Raw genomic sequence first — 19,071 nt, 5'->3', positions numbered from 1 at the left:
GCTGGAACTGCTGTTTAAACATTTAACAAGGTAAAAACAGTTGCCTGTCGCGTGGCGGGTTTTGCCACACCCTCCCAACAAGTGTAGCAACTCTCACTTTGGCCTTTAACCTAGTACTTGCAGGGTGGTGGAGACAGGCAGTCTAACTTGAAGATCACGGGTTTGCGTGGTTAGAAAAAATATAAAATTACTTTAAACATTTGTGGTTTGGTCCGACACCTAAACAGGAGACTCATACTTAGGAGGGAAGAAGTCTATAACCAAACTGGCTGGTTACTAATACAGGAAATGCCAATGCACACCAATCCTGAGGAGGGAACCGATGACTCCTGTCAACCTACTACTACCTGAACATGAAGATACCGCAGGTGTTAGGCTAGGGCCCTACAAGAACATTGGTAGGCAAGTCATGGAAAAACCTACAATATATCCGAAAAGATATGTTGTCGGAATGTATGCTGATCATGAGAAATGGGTATACATAAATTACTTCCATCCTCCCACTAGTCTGGGAGTACAAGGAAGATACTGTACAGTACTTCAATACCCACTTGTCTGTATGGAAAAGCACTCGGTCGTAAAGCTTACCCGCATCTAGAGTCTGGGCCAGCATTTAATGGAATGACTACTGCACCCCAAGGAAGGGAAGAGAGAAGAGAAAAGCCAGACAGTCTACCTCTTCTAGGGTTACATCGTAACCATTATCTTGGACAAGACATTTTTCATCCAGGGAGGAAGCTAGATACGTAACACAACTTGTTTAGTAGTTACCACACGACCAATGATATTGTTATCCTGGGGCCTGTGAGTAAGATCTTATAAGTAGTGAGCAGTGAAGATGGCTTGTTGTACCAGACTCTTTTCTTAAAGACTAGCACAACTGTCAGCTTCTTCATGAAGGCAAGGACAGATCCAATATCCCAGACTTTGAACATTCAAACTTGGATGTTCCTTCTGTCCTCTTCTTGGATCAGCATGTTTGATGATGTATGAGTCAGAAGAAGCAATATTTTTGGATGTCTTTTCCCTTTCGGCACAGAGTTTTCTCAGTAGCTTTGTCTTGTCTTCACAGGACAGAGGAGAGAGTCATCCTGTAAACCTCTTGGAAAGAATAGATGGAGAAGGATTTGATTTTGGAGATGTGTATAGCTAAAATCTGGAACTTGAACACAAACCTTGGATCAGAGACGAAGACTGCCTATTAGAGAATGACTCGAAACATTAAAACCAAGCGATTCGCCTATTCTGAAGGATGTTCTAAGCTCATACAGGGACCACTTGAGGGTCCTGAAAACTTGAGTGATGTCCCAAAAGGGGGTTGAATTCCTGGAGAGGGAAAATAGTTTGGAGCTACTCCAGTCTAGGCCGATTCCTCAAAGGGATATGGTCTAAACTCTTGTCTGAGAATTTATTAAAAGCTGAGTGACAGCCTTCTACTAAAAAGACTAAGAGGACCTCACTCGACAAAGGAAGGAGAGGAGAACCACATACCACTGCAGAGAGATCTACTCCAGCAAACTAATTTTCAGCGGTGCCACAGCTGATGGACAGTTTTACTGGTACATCAAAGAGTAATACTGTAACAGAAAATACAGAGAAAACAGGTGTGTGGTACTTGGAGAATGCCAGGGTATCATGAGAATAATGTCATCAACACATTGTTGAGAATTGGTCAACTAGGTAGATGGGCAGAAAGGCTATGGCATCCAAAGGAAACTGCATACATTCCAGGAACTAGTGAGCAGTCTACTGGAACATGTTCTGGAACTAGAGAGTAGTTTATTGGTAGTTCAAGATTAACCAGGAGGTGAATGGGTCCTTTGGTGGTGATTCCCAAAGAACAAGAGGTCCTTCCACCACATTCAAATATAGGGATCCATATGGTCCTACTCTGTGCCCCTTGTGACTGAGCATATCTACTAGAACAATCCCCTTGTTTAAAATGGGCTTTGCTGACAGCTCTATTATGCTGTCAGCTGCCCCGGTACAAACCAACACGCTCAATTGCAAAGGGTCTATGAAACCCTATCCCTACTCTTGCAGGCGTAAGTTACGACAGTCGAGCAGTCCTTCTTGAATGCTCCAAGGTATCCTATCCAACTCTGGTGGGAAGCTTGCCAAACTAAAAGCATTACATGGACTTCCAGTAGGTCGAAATACAGGTGTTTTACTTCTTTGAGCCACACGACAGAGGTATTTCGGTTCCTCAGGCGTTAACTCCCCTTCCTTGGATATTTCTGTAAACTGCAGGATCCATGAAGGTGGGGAGTAGATTGGCACTACCTTGGAGGGGATCTCGTCAATCATTAACCAGACACAATCATCTGTCATTCCTATTCCACTGAAACCAGGATGTAGAGAAACTGCTGGCTGCACGAGTTCATAGGCGAGAGAAAACTCAGATTTAGCCACCGATGAACTGAGAGTTCCTGGTCGTATAGGAGCAGCAGTGTAACCTCCCTAAATTTGCTGATACAATCATTCCATGTATTAATAGCATACTCTGGTCCTCTATATTCTGCTCGGTCATGAGACTTCGCTTACCGGTTGAAAATAATTCTTAGATCGTGGTCAAAGGAAAACTGTCTAAGATGGAAAAGTTGATCGTCGGGAAGACCCAATGGGCGAATCTCGTTTGAGTAAACACTACAGGAGGTGAGTGTGAATGATCAGGAGCAATAGAGTTCGAAGTTCCATGTTTGAACTGGTAACTAAAGCCCTGAAGACTAAGAGGAGGTACTTCCTGTAGGACTGAAGGATGGGTATCTAGGTGCAAGTATCCTACAAGTTCCCCAAGATCTCTTGTACTTGATGGCAGACTGTACAGTATTTGTCCTCTTCATCCTGAGGAGTTGGCTGTAAAGACCTGAAGAACCATCCAAAACAATTTGAGTGTGTTCCTTTGTGTTCCTTCAGGACCCACTGGTAACTGGCTGCAGCGTCAGAAAGGTCCTTGACTTCTGCCTGAAAAGACCAAGTTTGAATAATTTTTCCAAGTTTCAGGAATGTTAAATTCCAGGTCGAGGCGAGGTATACGACTGCACCTAACCAGAGGTCAGTTAGGAACCTGATTAAGCTGATCCTGGAAGCAGCTTCCAGGCCCGAGAACGATGTTCCCTCGTGCCTGAGTCTTCCATCGGGTCACTTTTTTCAGTGCTGCAATTGCTGAATTAAAGAACAGAGGAGAAAGTCCGCCTCCTTTGCCAGGATGTGGAAGAATAGCGGAGCCTTTCATCCCTGCCACCTTTAGGTGTGGTTGGTAATGGCAAGAGCAGGATATTCAGATACTTCTTCATGAGGAGATGGTTTCTGAATAGTTTTCAGCTACGCTGGAACAATACAGCCATAGTAAAGAGCAAAGGGCTGGTATGTGGCCAGGAACAAATGCAAATATATCTTACACAATAGAAAAGTAATACACATAGTCATACTGTATATGACTAAAAACTGCTACTTTCATACATTCCTAGTTGTAGAATGTAACTACACAAATGTAAGCACTCATTAGTCTGTAATGATATGCATAATTTAATTGTACCTTTCTTTATTGAATTTAGGTACATATTAACACCCTCCAAATAGTGAGGATGTTTTGGGTCATTTACAAGGAAAGAAAAAAATCTTTCATCAGCTAAAGAAAGATTATTAGGAATAAAAACATTCTTATTCAATATATATCTTCAAATACTGGACTTCTCATGGCACCATCTGTGCCATGTTTTATACCAAGTAATAAAATCCCTCCCAACATGATTCAAATGAACACATTTCAGTATTATATAACACAAGGGAGAGAAAATATCCAAAATGGGGTAAATATCATATGCATTGGCATGCAGAAACTAGATTATGTAGGGAATGGCATGTTCTCTGCATACTGTAACCATCTATATAATTATTATTATTACTGTACTTACTAAGCTACAACCCTAGTTTGAGCAGGATGCAACAGCATAAGACCAAGATCTCCAAAAAGCAAAATAGGCTAGTGAGGAAAAGAAATACGGATACATAACATGGCATGCCTGAGTGTACCCTCAAGCAAGAGAACTCGAACTCAAGACAGAGGAAGACCATGGTACGGAGACTATGGCACTACCCAAGGCTAGAGAATAATGGTTTGATTTTGGCATGTCCTCCTAGAAGAGCTGCTTACCATAGCTAAAGGGCCTCTTCTACCCTTTTCAAGTGGAAAGTAGCCACTGAACAATTACAGCGCAGTCGTTAAACCCTTGAGAGAAGAAGAATTTTTCGGGGATGTTAGTGTTGTCAGATATGTGAAGAAAGACAAGAATGTGTAAAGAACAGGCCAGACTATTTGGTGTATGAGTAGGCAAAAGAAAAATGAGCCGTAACCAGAGAGAGGGTTCCAACGTAGTAGTGTCTGACCAATCACAGGTACCAATAGTATCTCAATGGGTGGCTGGTGTCTTGGACAACCTACTACCTATATAATCAAAAAAGAGTAATCCAATTAGTTTTCATTTAAAATAAAACGGACCCAACCATTCATGTTAAACCAAATTCCAGCAAGTGAAATTTTAACGAATATTTTTGAGGACTTAATCATTTTCTGTCTGAAACTATGTCCAACTTCAGCTTCAATTTTACTATTGCTAACCATCCCAGTATCTGCTGTTTTACTGAAAACTATCATATATTGATGATGATCAACAAACTAAACAGTAAATAATTTTTCCCTATCTTTCATTACTTTACTCCTTCAGGTCCAAATTAATACTGACAGCCCAAGCAATGAACTTTTCAATGCAGCATTATCTAAAATTTGCTGTTCAAAATTGCTTTAGTATTTAAAAAATTCAACCCACAATTGTACACTATACTTTTAGGTATCTCCTATCACTTGACTTGATTACAGCACTGTTAAATTCAAGTTCATTTTCTTTATTAAAAAATCACATTGAAAGGTTTACTTTTCCAATTCAATGTGAATATTTTATTGAAATTTAAAGATGTAGCTTGTTTTAATTACTATTTTGAAATAAGCAAGGTAATGGGAGGGATGATTGTGTAACAGCTGTTTTACAAATAAAATTACTTCAGTGCAAACCTATTGAAGTACTAAATATTTGTGGTCCTTACAAATCCTAAATGGTCCATTCCCAAATGATAGAAAAAAAAGAGATTGTATACTGGGTTCCTAGCAGCACTAGTCATGAGCTGTTCCTTATACAAACACATGCCAGTTCTTATTTATGTAGGAACATAAGAATACATATGTTTGAACGGCACAAAATAAATAATACACATTTCATAAAAACCAAGTAAAATCAACTAACCTGATACGCTAATTTTCCTGCTCGACATGAATCTGGGGTGGGAGTTTCCCTAGATGGGAAAATATCTTCATTTTCCTTTTCTTCCCCTCGATCTTCACTGGCCTTGGAGGATACGTTGAAAGATGGATCCGAGTTACTACACCCCCTGTAAGTATCGTGTGACATATAAACTTTCCTCAAGGAATCTGGCGTCCTATCCATTTTCCTCAAGAAATCAGGAGTTCCTGGCACTTTACCTGGCACTTTACCAAATGAATCAGATTTTTTAACTTTTCTTTTATCATCACTTTCACCAAAAGTTTTTTTTCTAAAGCTGCCAAATTCTGAAGTAATAAGTTCAACATTTCCTTCCCTTCCATCTCTTTTCACTTGATTACCGTTATTGTCTTTTGTTATAACTTCACTTATACTCATAGATTGTGACATGAAGATATTTCCCCCTGACTGACTTCTTTGAATATCAAACTTTCCCTCAAATTGAGATAATTGTGGAGGAAAATTTTTTCTTGGCAGGGCAACAGGAATTTCCTTCGATTCCTGACCATCTGGGCGTCCCAATAAGGCCCTACGTTGCTTCCCGGACACATCAAAACTATCCAAATTTTGCTGTGAACCTCCTTTATCATATTCATGACTAAGACGTTTTACATTTGGAGCTGTAAGAGGAGGTGGAGGCTTTCCAGCCTTTACTTCCTGCAATTTGATATCTACAGGACCCTCAAATTTTCCAATGTTTTCTGAGCTCACACTAACTTTATCCGTGGGTTTGTGCTTTCTAAGTTTTGGTGGGAGCTTAGGCGGCACATCCAGTACAATAGATACATCCTTTGTGTCTCCTTTCTTGAAAGCAGAACGACTATTCTCTGGCAATAGCTCTTCAACTGCCCATGACCTCCTCCTGTTGCCTGGGTCTTTTGATAACCTCTGTTTGCGACTCTTATCAAGGGATCCCTGCTTCAATTCACTAAAAGATAAATCCTTTTGAAAAATTCTAAAATCAACAGAGTTCGACCGGTGACGATAACTTAGCTGGTTGCTCCTAAATAAATAATCTCTACCCGAATTACGACTATCTAGTTCTTCATTGCTAGCTGCACGAGGCTGACTAATATCAAGAGATGATCTACAGTGATCACCGGAGCTGAGTTCATCATGGGAAGCTGCCTTCATGAACTGTTTCTTAATAAGCGAATGTGTTAGTGACTCTGTACTGCATCTGCTGCCATCATTGAGACTGGATTTTGAAGTGTGAGAAGAGGATGACTCCTGACTGACCTGTTGCACAAAACCTCGAGAAAAAGCTGCTGAAGTTGATTCCGTGTTGCCATTTCTAGGAGAAAGGCCTCTGGTTGGCACAAGTGGAGATTCACCTTTAAATGAAGAAGTACTGGTCGATCTAGTAGGATAAAAATCTGTTCTCTCCACAGCTATTCGACTTGTTTCAATCTTGGTCAAATAACTATGACTAGACAATGAAGCTGAAGGAGATTGCATGTCAGTTACAGGTAAAAAGGATTTACTATCCTGGGATGGCAAGACCAATCCCTGTGGTCTACTTAATGGCACATTTTCCTCGCTACCTTGAATTTTCGGTGATGGCAGGCCTTGTTTAATGGAATGTTTCATTTGTTCTTGGGGTACAGTTATGATTTTTAGATGTTGAGCAGGCGCAAAGAAAGAGCGCTTTTCTCCCGGTCTTACTACCTGGAAAAAAAAAATCATAAAATGTAACATGACAGGTTTAAGACTGGTAAAAAATGTTATTCAGACACACTAAAAAACCCATCACTCATATATGGCTAAGATCATGGTCTTCAAATGTCTGCATTCACTATACAGTACTGTACTCTTTTGTTCAACACCTCAGTTCTCATGTAATCTACATACAAGTCTACAAGAGACTAGTATAGCTAATCATTTAAGTGGTGGGCTTGCATAGAAAAATAAATTAAGATAGTTTCACTACCCATTAATCATAAATCCACAAATGACAAGCAATTTAGGATGTGACTACTCTCAAGTACCCTAGAGAGGTGAATGAGCCCTGAAATCTCAAGGAGAGCACTTGGGAACTAGAGCAGATTAAGAACTAAGGCTCTGATAACTTAGTGGATTGTCGTAAGTAAAGGCAAGGCTTAGAGCAGAGATTTACAAACTTATTATTAAGAACTCTAAAATAAGATGAACCTCAGGCAAAGACATCAACGAATATGTTATCTATGTAATATCTACTGATTCGTACATGAATTAGTGAATGATAAGTAAGATATCTTTTTCATTCTTTTTAGCCTTTAAACTTTAACAAAAGTAGTAAAGAATTAATATCTTTTTGTAAAACGCTATAATTTTTCAGTCACACCAGTTGAAATCTTATAAAAGAATTTGCCTTCTTGAATAAAAACTACAATACTGTATAGAGCAACAAATTGGTGTTTACAAATTATACAATAACAAACACAAATCAGTGTATACAAACTGTATACTGTAATAAGCAAAATCTGGTGTTATAATCATTGCTAGACAAAATTCCTATCTTTTGGAATTGTCCTTGCATTTACTTCATAAATTAAGGTATAGTATTGAATGTTCAATTGGCAAAACATAGGCATAATTACAAAATAAATTGCATCTCCATCAGCATCAAAAATCATAAATTTTAAAAACAATTTGTATTTTTCCTAACTATACAAACACATGTACTTTAATAGGAGTACGATTTCGGTACAGCTGAAAGAATAATTACTCAGTATATCGTCTTACCTGCATCAAAGTCCATTCCAGCAACATAACAGTCTAACCCCTAAAGGAGTATAGGAATGACAGCCAGACATTTTTACTCTTGCCTAGACTGATGTTATAACCATTATCTTTGATGCTTCTTGTCTTATAAGGGGGCTAGGTATGTTATACCACCTGCTGAGCAGCTACCAAAGGTCCTATAGAGAATATAAAAAGTGACTTGCAGAGGCATTCTTGTAGATGGTGGGCCGTGAAGGTCATCTCTTATTTAAAAATTCCTGCTTTCAGGACCTGGCTCACTGACAGATTCCTCCAAAAGGCCAAGGTTATGCCAACCCCTCTGGCTTTGTAAATGCGTGGCTGAGCCTGATGTTCTACGCCTTCCATTGGCTGGTCCAGCACTCTATTAATGGTTTCCCAAAGCTCTAAAGAGATGGCACTTCTGGTTATTTTTCTCTTTAGCCTTTCTGCACTGATAAACAGGTTCTGCAATCATAGTCAGAATGGTTAAGTTCTCTTGAGATAGCATCTAGTACCTTTACAAAGCATAGAAGAAACTCACCCGGATTGTCGGTTACTATACTTCCCTAAGGGAGGAAATTGAGAAAAGAATCAAATGTTGGGTTGATTATAACTGAGTTATGCATTTTTGCTATGAAGTCAGGAATGAAGCAAAACGATAACTTCCTCTGACGCTACATGTGACTGACGAGATACGAAAGTACAGTACAGCGGGAGTCTGAAGTTCAGGGTCATTGCAAACAGATCCACGGTTGGGGAACCCCACAAAGTCAGGACTTTGTTGGCTACTAGATGATTCAAAGACCACTCAGAACCCACTATCTGAGTCACTCTGCTCAGATTGTCTGCTAGCACATTCCGTTCGTCCGGAATGAAGCACGCAGATAGGGTCACCGAGTTGTCTTAAGCCTATCAGAGTATCTCTAATGCTAGATGGCACAGCGGCTGCAAAAAGGTACTGCCTTGCTTTTTTAAGTAAGCTACTACTGTGGGAAGGTGAGGAAGGCTGCCCTCATCTCTAAGAGATTTATGTACTGATACCTTTCTGATTCGGACCACTGGCCGGAGATGGTGTGGTGCACATATGCCCCCCCCCCCCTTCTTTTGATGCATCCGAAAAGAGCATCAACCCCGGGGGAGGAACGAGAAGATTGACCCCTCTGCTGAGGTTTTGGTCTGTTGGCCACCTTCTGAGGTCCGTCTGTTCCTGTTGTCCTATGCGGACAAGATGTTCCTGGGAATCGGTCACCTGATTTCCCTGGGACTTGAGACACTACTGGAGGGATCTCATCCTGAGGCATCCATTGAGAATTAGAAGGACCAGAGAGGATAGATGGCCGAGCAGTCGCAACTAGCTCTAGGCTGGGAGCTCTTCTCGTCTGAGGAAGGGCTGTGCTACCTCCCCCAGCCTCCGGATTCTTTCATCTGATGGAAATGCTTTGTGATGAGAGTAGTTGAGACTTCTCGAGGTTTACCATGATCCCAAGATCTTGGCAAAGCCTTAGAAGCTCGTCTAGGTGGCAAAGAAGGGTCGCTGCCGAGTCTGCTACAATTAACCAGTCGTCCAAGTTCTTAGGAGACGTATGCCAATTCTACGAGCCCACGCTGTCATGAGGGAGAACACTCGTGATCACTTGGGGTGCTGTGGAAAGACCGAAGCACAGAACATTGAACTGGCAATGTTTTTGATTTAGAATGAATCTTAGATACTTCCTGAAAGACGGATGGATTAGGATCTGGAAGTATGCGTCCTTGAGATCCAGTGTGCACATGAAGTCCTGCAGTCTTATTGCTTGTCTGACCTTGTCGGCTGTCTCCATCCTGAATGAGGTTAAACTGACAAACCTGTTCAGGGCTGAGAGGTCGATGACTGGTCTCCAGCCTCCAGACGCCTTTCTCACAAGAAAGAGTCGACTGTAGAAGCCTTAGGACCCGTCAAGGACCTCTTTGAGAGCACCCTTCTCCAACACGGTTTGGACTTCTGCCCGAAGGGCTAACTCCTTTGCGGATCCCTTCACATAGCAATTCGCTGGAACTAGATCCAGAGTTAGTGGAGGGAGAGATAGCGATACCCTGAGCGAATTTGTCCAAGATTCGGTCCCGCGGAGTAGTCACCTTTGCCAGCGGCTTTGCAGGCATCTCCACACGTGGTAGAATTGGGGAATTGCTCGTCATAGTGGGATCGGCCTCGGCCAGATCCCATCTTTTCCTTTCCTCCACAGAAAGACTTTTTCCATCAAAAAGACTTTTTAGACACCTTGGAACCCTGCTGTTTAGAGTCCCTAGCCCTGTTTGTCAGCAGTCTGGGAGCTGGTTTCCTTTATGGCTGAGGATGATAAGGCCTAGATGCCAAGGATTTCTGGATGATGGAGTCCTGATTTGACTTCCTCCAGATCAAATAGGGAGCTCCCTTCAAAGGGGGAGCTTTCAAACCTCGAGACCTCGGGAGTTGCCTATGGAACTTCCCTATGACAGAGTCTCTTCTCTTCAGGATGGTGTTGGCCCAAATGTTTAGCACCTGATGGGAGAGAAATTCAATGCCCTAGTGCTGGACAATAGCAAAGTCTCCATGGACTTCCTTGTGGACTCCTGAGACCAGTTCTAAGACCGGATCAGTCACCCCACAGATCCCAACCAAACATCAAGCCACGAAGTTGCCTGCATGGCATACTTGGCAACCTGTTCTTGGTTGAGTACCTAAGAGGCCGAGAACAAGACTGGAAGTCCCGTGAGTTTCTCGAAGGGCGTACCTTTCGAGAGTGCCTCTATGGAGTAGTCTAGAGGCAGCACTGGGAAAGGCTCGTTAATGATCTCATAATACCTCCTCTACAGCCCGTAAGGAGGAGGGAGGAGTTGAAGAGAAGCACTGGAGCACAAGGAGGAGGAGGAGCCTGTGGCCAGAGCCACTGCCTTCTGTCTGGCAATCTTCAATCCCTTAGACCAAGGCAAGGATGCGCTAGCCTTCAGGGGTCTCTGGGTTCAATACATCTGGTCAAGGACCATGTCCTTACCTTCAAGAGAGGCAGCCAGAAAGCTTAGGGCTAGCAGCAATTGGAAGAAGATCATCCTCATGATCTCTTTCATCCACATCCCAGCTCTCATCCATAGGAGCCCAGAGTGGGTCAGGGTCATCATGTGGATAGACCAATGACAGGGCAACTCCAGTTGACGTGGACGGGAACTACCAAGACAGTGGAAGACCATGGTACAGAGGCTATGGCACTACCCAAGACTAGAGAACAATACAGTAGTTTGATTTCGGAGTGTCCTCCTAGAAGAGCGGTTTACCATACCTAGAGTCTATTCTAACCTTAACCAGAGGAAAGTAGGCACAGAACAATTATATTGCAGTAGTTAACCCCTTGAGCAAAGAAGGGTTGTTTGGCAATCTTAAATGTTGTTAGGTTAATAAGAACAGAGGAGAGTACTGTATAAAGAATAGGCCAGACTATTTGGTGTATGTGTAGGCAAAGAAAAAATGAGCTGTAACCACAGAGAGGGATCCAATGTAGTGCTGTCTGGCCAGTCAAAGGATCCAATAACTTTCTCGCAGTAATATCTCATCGGGTGGTTAGTGCCCTAGCCAGACTAATAACTACTAGGGAGCGCGAGCGTACTATAATTCGGTAGGAGCGAAACAATGCCACTCCTATTGATCAACCTCCTGAACTTAACAACATCTTTCCATTCTAATCCTTGAAGAAAGAGCAGTGTCCTTTAAACCTCACTATCAATACGTGGAGTACTCAGAAACCCCTCATAGGTTCTGGTACTTCCCTCTCTTCCCCATGCGCAGAGAAACATAAGGAGTCATGCAATGCTACACCTATTGATCAGCTTGCAGGACACTGCAGTGAAGTCAGCAGGGGAGAAGGAAAAACTTGAAGTTCACATTCTAAGGGTTATCCCAGAAGTGAACTTGTCTCGGAATAGGAAGGCATTGATGAGAAGGACAACGCCTTCCCCTTAACTCAGAAACTCCATCCTATGACGATGTCTATGGAAAAATTCCCTCAGCATAGACGATGTCATCATCACCAAAGCGAGGGAAGAGACAGCAAAGTTGTCCAACAGGAAGGACATAGATATCAGCAGATTCCACAGAAAACTGTCACACAGCATCAGGGCGCAAACTGCAAAGCCTTCATCTTAAATAAAAACCCTGACACATGACAACTTCGACAAAATTATGATCTAAAAGTAAAATCAAAAATTAAAATAGCCATATAAGATGCCACTATGTCTGTATTATCTGCTGGCTGAAGACCTGGGGGAAACTCAGGTGACTGGACCTTCCACGCCACCCGCCAGTAAATACCGCCACCCTACTTAACGTTCTAACAGCCATATCCAGCTTCACTGAAAATATACACCTATAAATAGGTAGCAGGCTGGCCAGGGCACCAGCCACCCGTTGAGATACTGTGACTGGCCAGACAATACTACATTGGGTCCTCTCTCTGGTTACGGTTCATTTTGTCTTTGCCTACAAGTACGAATAGTCAGGCCTATTCCTTCCACATTCTCCTCTGTCATCATAAACCTGACAACACTTGAGATTACCAAACAATTGTTCTTAGCTCCAGGGTTAACTACTGCATTGTAATTGTTTAGTGGCTAATTTCCTCTTGGTAAGGGTAGAAGAGAGACTGTAGCTATGGTAAACAGCTCTTCTAGGAGAAGGACACTCCAAAATCAAACAATTGTTCTCTAGTCTTGCGTTGTGCCAAAGCCTCTGTACTATGGCCTTCCACTGCCTTGGATTAGTGTTCTCTTGATTGAGGGTACACTCAGGCCCACTATTCTATCTCACTTCTTTTCCTCTTGTTTGGAAAATCTAATTTAAGGTTGTTATCATTCTTGCAATAATTTATTTTTATTTTCATTATTTATTAATTTTCTTGTAGTTTATTTCCTTGTTTTCATTCCTCACTGAGCTATTTTTCCTAGTTGGAGCTGTTGGGCTTATAGCATCTTGCTTTTCCAACTAGGGTTATAGCTTTGATTGTATTAATAATAAATAATAAATAAATAATAAATAATAATAAATAATAATAATAACAATAATAATAATAATAATAATAATAATAATAATAATAATAATAATAATAATAATAATAATAATAGGTTTTATTGAAAGTGATTGCTGCCTCAGTGGCGTTAAGTTTGTAGTTAACTTTTTCTATTGTCCTTATTATCTTTTTCTCTTCATTGCTACAATCCAACAGTAACTGGGAAAGGGACATATTATCATTAGGAAGGTGATGAAGACCATATCATTCACAAGACCATATCATCACCTTCCTAATGATATGTCCCTTTCCCAGTTACTGGCGGATTGTAGCAATGAAGAGAAAAAGATAATAAGGACAATAGTAAAAGTTAATTACAAAATTAACATCATCACCTTCCTAATGATAATATGTCCCTTTCCCAGTTACTGTTGGATTGTAGCAATGAAGAGAAAAAAATAATAAGGACAATAGTAAAAGTTAATTACAAAATTAACGCCCCTGAGGCAGCAATCACTTTCGATAAAACCTGCTTAAAAGAGGGTCTACTCCCGGAATAATAATAATAAAAATAATAATAAAAATAATAATAATAATAATAATAAAGGATAAGGGTTTCTATTCGTGTAGGAACAAACATTTATAGTATATTGTATTGTAAAAAAGTAAATAAAGGGAACATACCTGCCACCAGTCATCATTTGATCTCCTAATGACCAACAAAGTTTCATCTTTATATATAGCAACTGGCCGCTCTTCATAAAAGTACGAGTAACTCTCAAGTACCTTCACATAATCCTCTTTTAGTGACACCTTCTTGATGCCCTCTGTCATTGTGCCTGAGGATAAGTTTAAAGTAATATAGCTTTATTAATCCTTAACTAAATATTGAGAATATCCAAATTATAAATCATTTTGGAAAAAATGTATCAATCGTTCTAGCGTATTATTTGCAGAATGTTGAAACAGTATCAAGAGACAGGAGAGTACAATACAGTAATAGAACTGAATTTTCCCCTCAAACCCTACTCCATTCTCTTACGCTTTCAATCTCCATCCCAAACGTTCTTATCCACCAATTTGGCTGCTAACCTTTTAGAAAAGTAGGATGCAACTAGCTCAAGGATTTCAAGAGGGATAGCAGATCTTTACTGTGCAATACAAGTATAAAGAAAACTATAAAAGGGGAATAGAAAAAAAAATTATAAATAAAAAAAATAGAAACGAATAGGATGAAACATATAAAACTACGAAATACCTGTAATTCAATTTAATGATTCTGAAGATGAGTGCTTTTCTGAACTGTATTTAGCCAAAGCTAAAATTAAGACTTAAAAGACCTGACCTGTGGTAATGAACCTCAAATGAAAAGGCAATACTGTTTAAATCAACTTATGTCTACTATTATACTGTACACTACATTCTGGGAATAACTTCCTAAAGAGGATTTTCCGAATTATAAAAAATGTTCAAAAGTATACAAAAAAGCTAATCAAACAATTGTGCCAGATGTTAAAACTAATATCTGGGATAATAAATCTAATAAAACTTGTTCAAGTCCAACAATTTAAGTTGTATGTTAGCTACTGAAGACCAAACAAAGGATCAATATTTATAGACAGGTCTTGAAAAAGCTAGAAAAACTTCCATGATTTTTCCCATGTGCATACAATTATGAGTTGCATGGAGTTGAACAAGCCCTGCCAATTGAAAGATCTGAGTGTGGGAGATGCAGTGTCCTAGACTTAATAAAAATAGTACATGGAGTTTTGATGTGGTGTAACTTCAATCCATTATATGCACCTTGTGCTAATATCAGCTAGATTTCTGTAAAGAGATTCAGAAACTACTGTACATTATATCTAGGGGATGGGATTGATATGACAGCCAGGACTTCTGGTTCTCAAATTGGGACTCCTGATTTTTCATTAGTCAGGCATTGTAGTATCAGCGTTATTAGGATTCTGAGGATAGAAAAGTGTACAGTATAAAGAATGTGTATAAAGAATATGCCAAACTACTCAAGTGTATGCAGACAACGAAAGTGTACTGGACCTAAACATTATAGAGCTAGCTTGAATGCTGGAAAATTAGGAAAAGTCATTTGTGCTATTAAATTCTTATTTATTTTTTCTTAAGTGCCTTGTCTTCACAGATGTTTCTAAAAAATTGGAAACCCTGACTAACGATTTGTCATAAGAATAAAGTTAAAATAGGTCGTAATGGATGATATAGCAATTAAAGTATTCTTTTAAACTGTTGAAACTATGTCTTGGTTAACTAACCACATTGCTATTTCAAAGTTACAGTGGTCGCAATCATTGGCAACTGATGATGCCTAGGTTAATATTAGCAACTGATGATGCCTAGGTTTAAAGTATCAAAGATATTAGCATGACAGTTTGGAAGTTGCACTAACACCATGCGACCACAAACAGCAATGGTCGATAAAACCAATTAAATCAAATGAGAATGGGAAATATTTTTTCTTTCTAAGCTATTTTCTATTATTTCAATGGTATATATAATTACAAATGTCATAATAAACTTTGGAGCCTTTATAGTTGGTTGGGACAGAGCATCAGTAAAATTTCAGAAGTTATGACTGAAAAACCCACATCTTAAAGGTCCCCACCTAACCTAACCTAAGTACATTATCCTTACCTATGGGGGGGGGGGCTATGCCCTTCATACCACCAACCCTTAGACTACCGTATCATTAACTTACCCTAAGACAAAGTCTCAACCCTGTGTTTGCTTATAATATCATATTTCAGACAAAGTTAAAAATTTCTCCGAAGAGAAAATTGTTCTGACAAGTAATAATAAAGTTCCGACCTGTCCCAACCAACAATATACACCCCTAAACTTTTATTTGATCTTTTACATAGCCTTAGTCTGAAAAATAAGTGATTTTTAAAAGTAGACATAGTTCACATTACAGCTATGCCACCTGGAAAAAACAAGTTGAAAAGCACATGGTCATCATAAGATAACTACTGAACCTATTGGTGTAGTCTTTTGCATCAGTACAGCCTATTCTAAAAATTACCAATATTCGAACAGTAATTTCAGCCACCACTTTTTCCTTCTTTCAAAATTACATGGAAAAAACCTACATTCTACATCCGCGGTGAATTGTATGGTCAAACTTGGTGGAAATGCTTCTTGTTGAGCAAGATGACATAAATCTTACATCATTATTTATGTTTATTATCTATTCAATAGTAATATTCATATCATTCCATCGCTTTTATTAAAGTATCTCTTCCTAAGTTTAATCCTTATGTGTTTTTCTACAAATGGCTGCTTTCCATTAGCCCTTGGACTTAAAGTATGCTGCTCTTTCTAACAAGGTATAAGCTTGGCTACCAATTAACAATAATAATGAAAATAACTAAGCATTTCTATGTACCCATGTTCATATTATTCAACAAGAGGCCTATATACAACATTGTACATGCTAAGAACACGATCTTGTGAAGGAACGAGGCAAATCGGTATTATTATCTACTGGTAGCTCAGCTAACATTTTTTTTCTAGTCAAAATAGCTTCAACTAATCAAAGATTAGAGATATTAACTAAAACTGTTAGGATTATAACTGTCAATGGCACAGTGAACACTTACAGTAACCAACACTATGAGCCTTAGCTAAACTAGGTTAGACTTAGGCCTACCAAACTACCATTCAAACTGTGTTAGATTTAGGCTAACACAAGTCTATTAGCCTCATGCCTTTCTAGAACGAACAAAATGTGCCACAAAATATATAGCACCTTGGCCTATGATTAGGCTTAAAACAATTAAACTTGTACCGTAACTAGTTATGATCTGTTGTAACCCAAACCTTGATCCCATTCTAAGACTTATTTGAAACAATGGAAGATATATAGGGTTTTCAAGGATCATTTTGGGGAACATGTGTAAGAGATTGCCTTTAAGAAAACTAGGGTAAATTTTCAAGTTTTTTTTTATGCAGTCAAATGTCAAAACTTTCGACTGAGCCTGACGTTTGCCTGAATAGGGTAGCAGGGGGAAAGCTTGCGACACTAATTTCCACATTTTAACGAGCACAATTCACCTTTAACAACAATTTTTTCATAAATATGCATTAAACAAGTCCTTAATGATGTGTACTTACTTATTTTTACATATCTTAATCGCTTCAATTTCCTTATTTCTCAATGTAAACACGAACCTCAGCTGGATTCACCCAACCTCCCACCCAAGATCACATAAACTTTAGGTACGAGTGTGTTTATTGGTCAACATCCGACACCGTTTCTATCGGGCTTTCCCATTGGCTGATTCTACAAATTCTCCTTCCTCTTTGCCAATCAGAGAGGAAGACATTAGGTAAAAGTTCCACCATACTGGTTAATGATGGTTTCTGCTCTTTTTTAACATTGATATCAACTCCACACACATTAAAAATTTAAGAGTATAGTGAATCCCTTATAAATATAAACTTAAATTCTCCAAGAAAGAGTTAGACAATAACGTTTCGTAAATAGACCGATATGACACATAGTTCCATTATGATTAAGCCTGATTATATTACAGGTGAATACACTATCAACATTCAATCATATCTTTATAGACATGTGTCCCTTTTTCCATGTGATATACACCTTGACTTTATTCACTGGGCCTACGTGTATCTATGTATATAGTCGATGCATAAAACTATCGAGAAAGATAGAATCGCTACTCTGTTTCATTCATTTTCTGATGCGTAGATTAGAAATTTTGTAGTCAACAGGTGCGATGCGTGATAAGGTTTCTCCTTATCAATACACTACATAAATATATAAAAGAAAAAAAATATTATGGACAAATAGGTTAGACTTCAATTTGTATACCAACTTTAGATTTATTCTAAATCAGGTAGACATCTTTAAAATTATTTTTCTAACTTCCAACATCATGAGGAAGTAAAAAAAAAAACGAGAAAAAGTAATATTTTATATAAAAATTGTCTTTCGGGTGTAAGTTATTTCGACTTCCTTAAATTATTATTTAAAGTCCTTCCTGCAACTCAATCGGTTGATATTCACTGCACGCAATTCTAGGGCTGATTAATTCATATACAAATACATCGGGAAGTTTGTTTACTTGGTCGGTTTACACCAGTGGAATTCAGCGAAGCTGTACCTGTTCTTACGATAAGATGTAGCATATCAATCGAATAATGTTAGTTTTGTAAAATCTTTTATTATATATTTTAGAGGATTGTTGGATTATTTCTATTTCACTAAAGTGGAGTAAGAGGGAAGTTGGTGTAGACTAGCTGTTTCTCGGATAGGTCAAAGAGAGATAGAAAGCATGTCTAAATTTGTTAATCAGACAAGGGTACGTGCGCTTAGGATGCATGTAGATTACCCAACGACGAGGACAAGAATGTCACATCAGTCGAATAAAAGAATTTTGTCACATGTAAATAATCGATAAGAATTTAAATTTCCTCACTGCAGCTGTTATACGAGAGCGTGTTTATTTAAAAATTAGATTGTACTTTCTTAGCCTCTGAGCAGGCTCAAGTGTCAAGTTTCATTTATAGTTCCACCAACGTTTGCTTTTGACATGGCAAGTAGGTTAGTAAATTTCGTTGCAAACTGAGCTGAACCTCTGGTATCACGATACCTTACGGTTAATCAGAGCAACTTGGATACGAAATTTTTAAAGGATGAATGTTATGGTAAGTCCGATTGACATCCGAGCCGGGAGATCCCATAAGACCGTGAAACCTATATGATTGTATTTTAGGCAGTTATACTTGGCCTAATTAGGCCTACATGCCTCACCTCCTAACGAGGCCAACCTTCCCCCTAAGCTCCATACCTACCAGCTGGCCTAATTTATAGGATTTGATTTGAGTAAGGATAGTTAGAATTAAATACTTTCAACCGGAGAATCTTGAAGTAGGCGAAAACTCGTTGGAATGGAACGCATGCAACATGAGTATGTAGCACATTTGCCATTCATTTAAAGGTTCGA

The 19,071-nt window shown here is 39.3% G+C and overlaps 1 protein-coding gene across 1 annotated transcript in view; it reads right to left on the bottom strand.

Moving 5' to 3' along the window:
* The window catches only part of LOC137642731 (uncharacterized), a 154,502-nt gene extending 137,139 nt beyond the window's left edge, over positions 1-17,363 (bottom strand). Inside the window, exons 1-3 of the mRNA XM_068375557.1 lie at positions 17,216-17,363; positions 13,757-13,911; positions 5,301-7,004 (exon numbers count right to left, since the gene is read on the bottom strand). Of these exons, the coding sequence (XP_068231658.1) occupies positions 5,301-7,004; positions 13,757-13,906 (1,854 nt within the window). The 5' untranslated portion in view covers positions 13,907-13,911; positions 17,216-17,363. The remainder of the gene's footprint in view (positions 1-5,300; positions 7,005-13,756; positions 13,912-17,215) is intronic.
* Between the last annotated feature and the right edge of the window lie 1,708 nt (positions 17,364-19,071).

Source organism: Palaemon carinicauda, chromosome 6, assembly GCF_036898095.1.
Source record: "Palaemon carinicauda isolate YSFRI2023 chromosome 6, ASM3689809v2, whole genome shotgun sequence".
NCBI classification, from domain to species: Eukaryota; Metazoa; Arthropoda; class Malacostraca; order Decapoda; family Palaemonidae; genus Palaemon; species Palaemon carinicauda.
The sequence above is the reverse complement of the archived record's forward strand: the minus strand, read 5'-3'. Positions and strand labels throughout refer to the sequence as shown.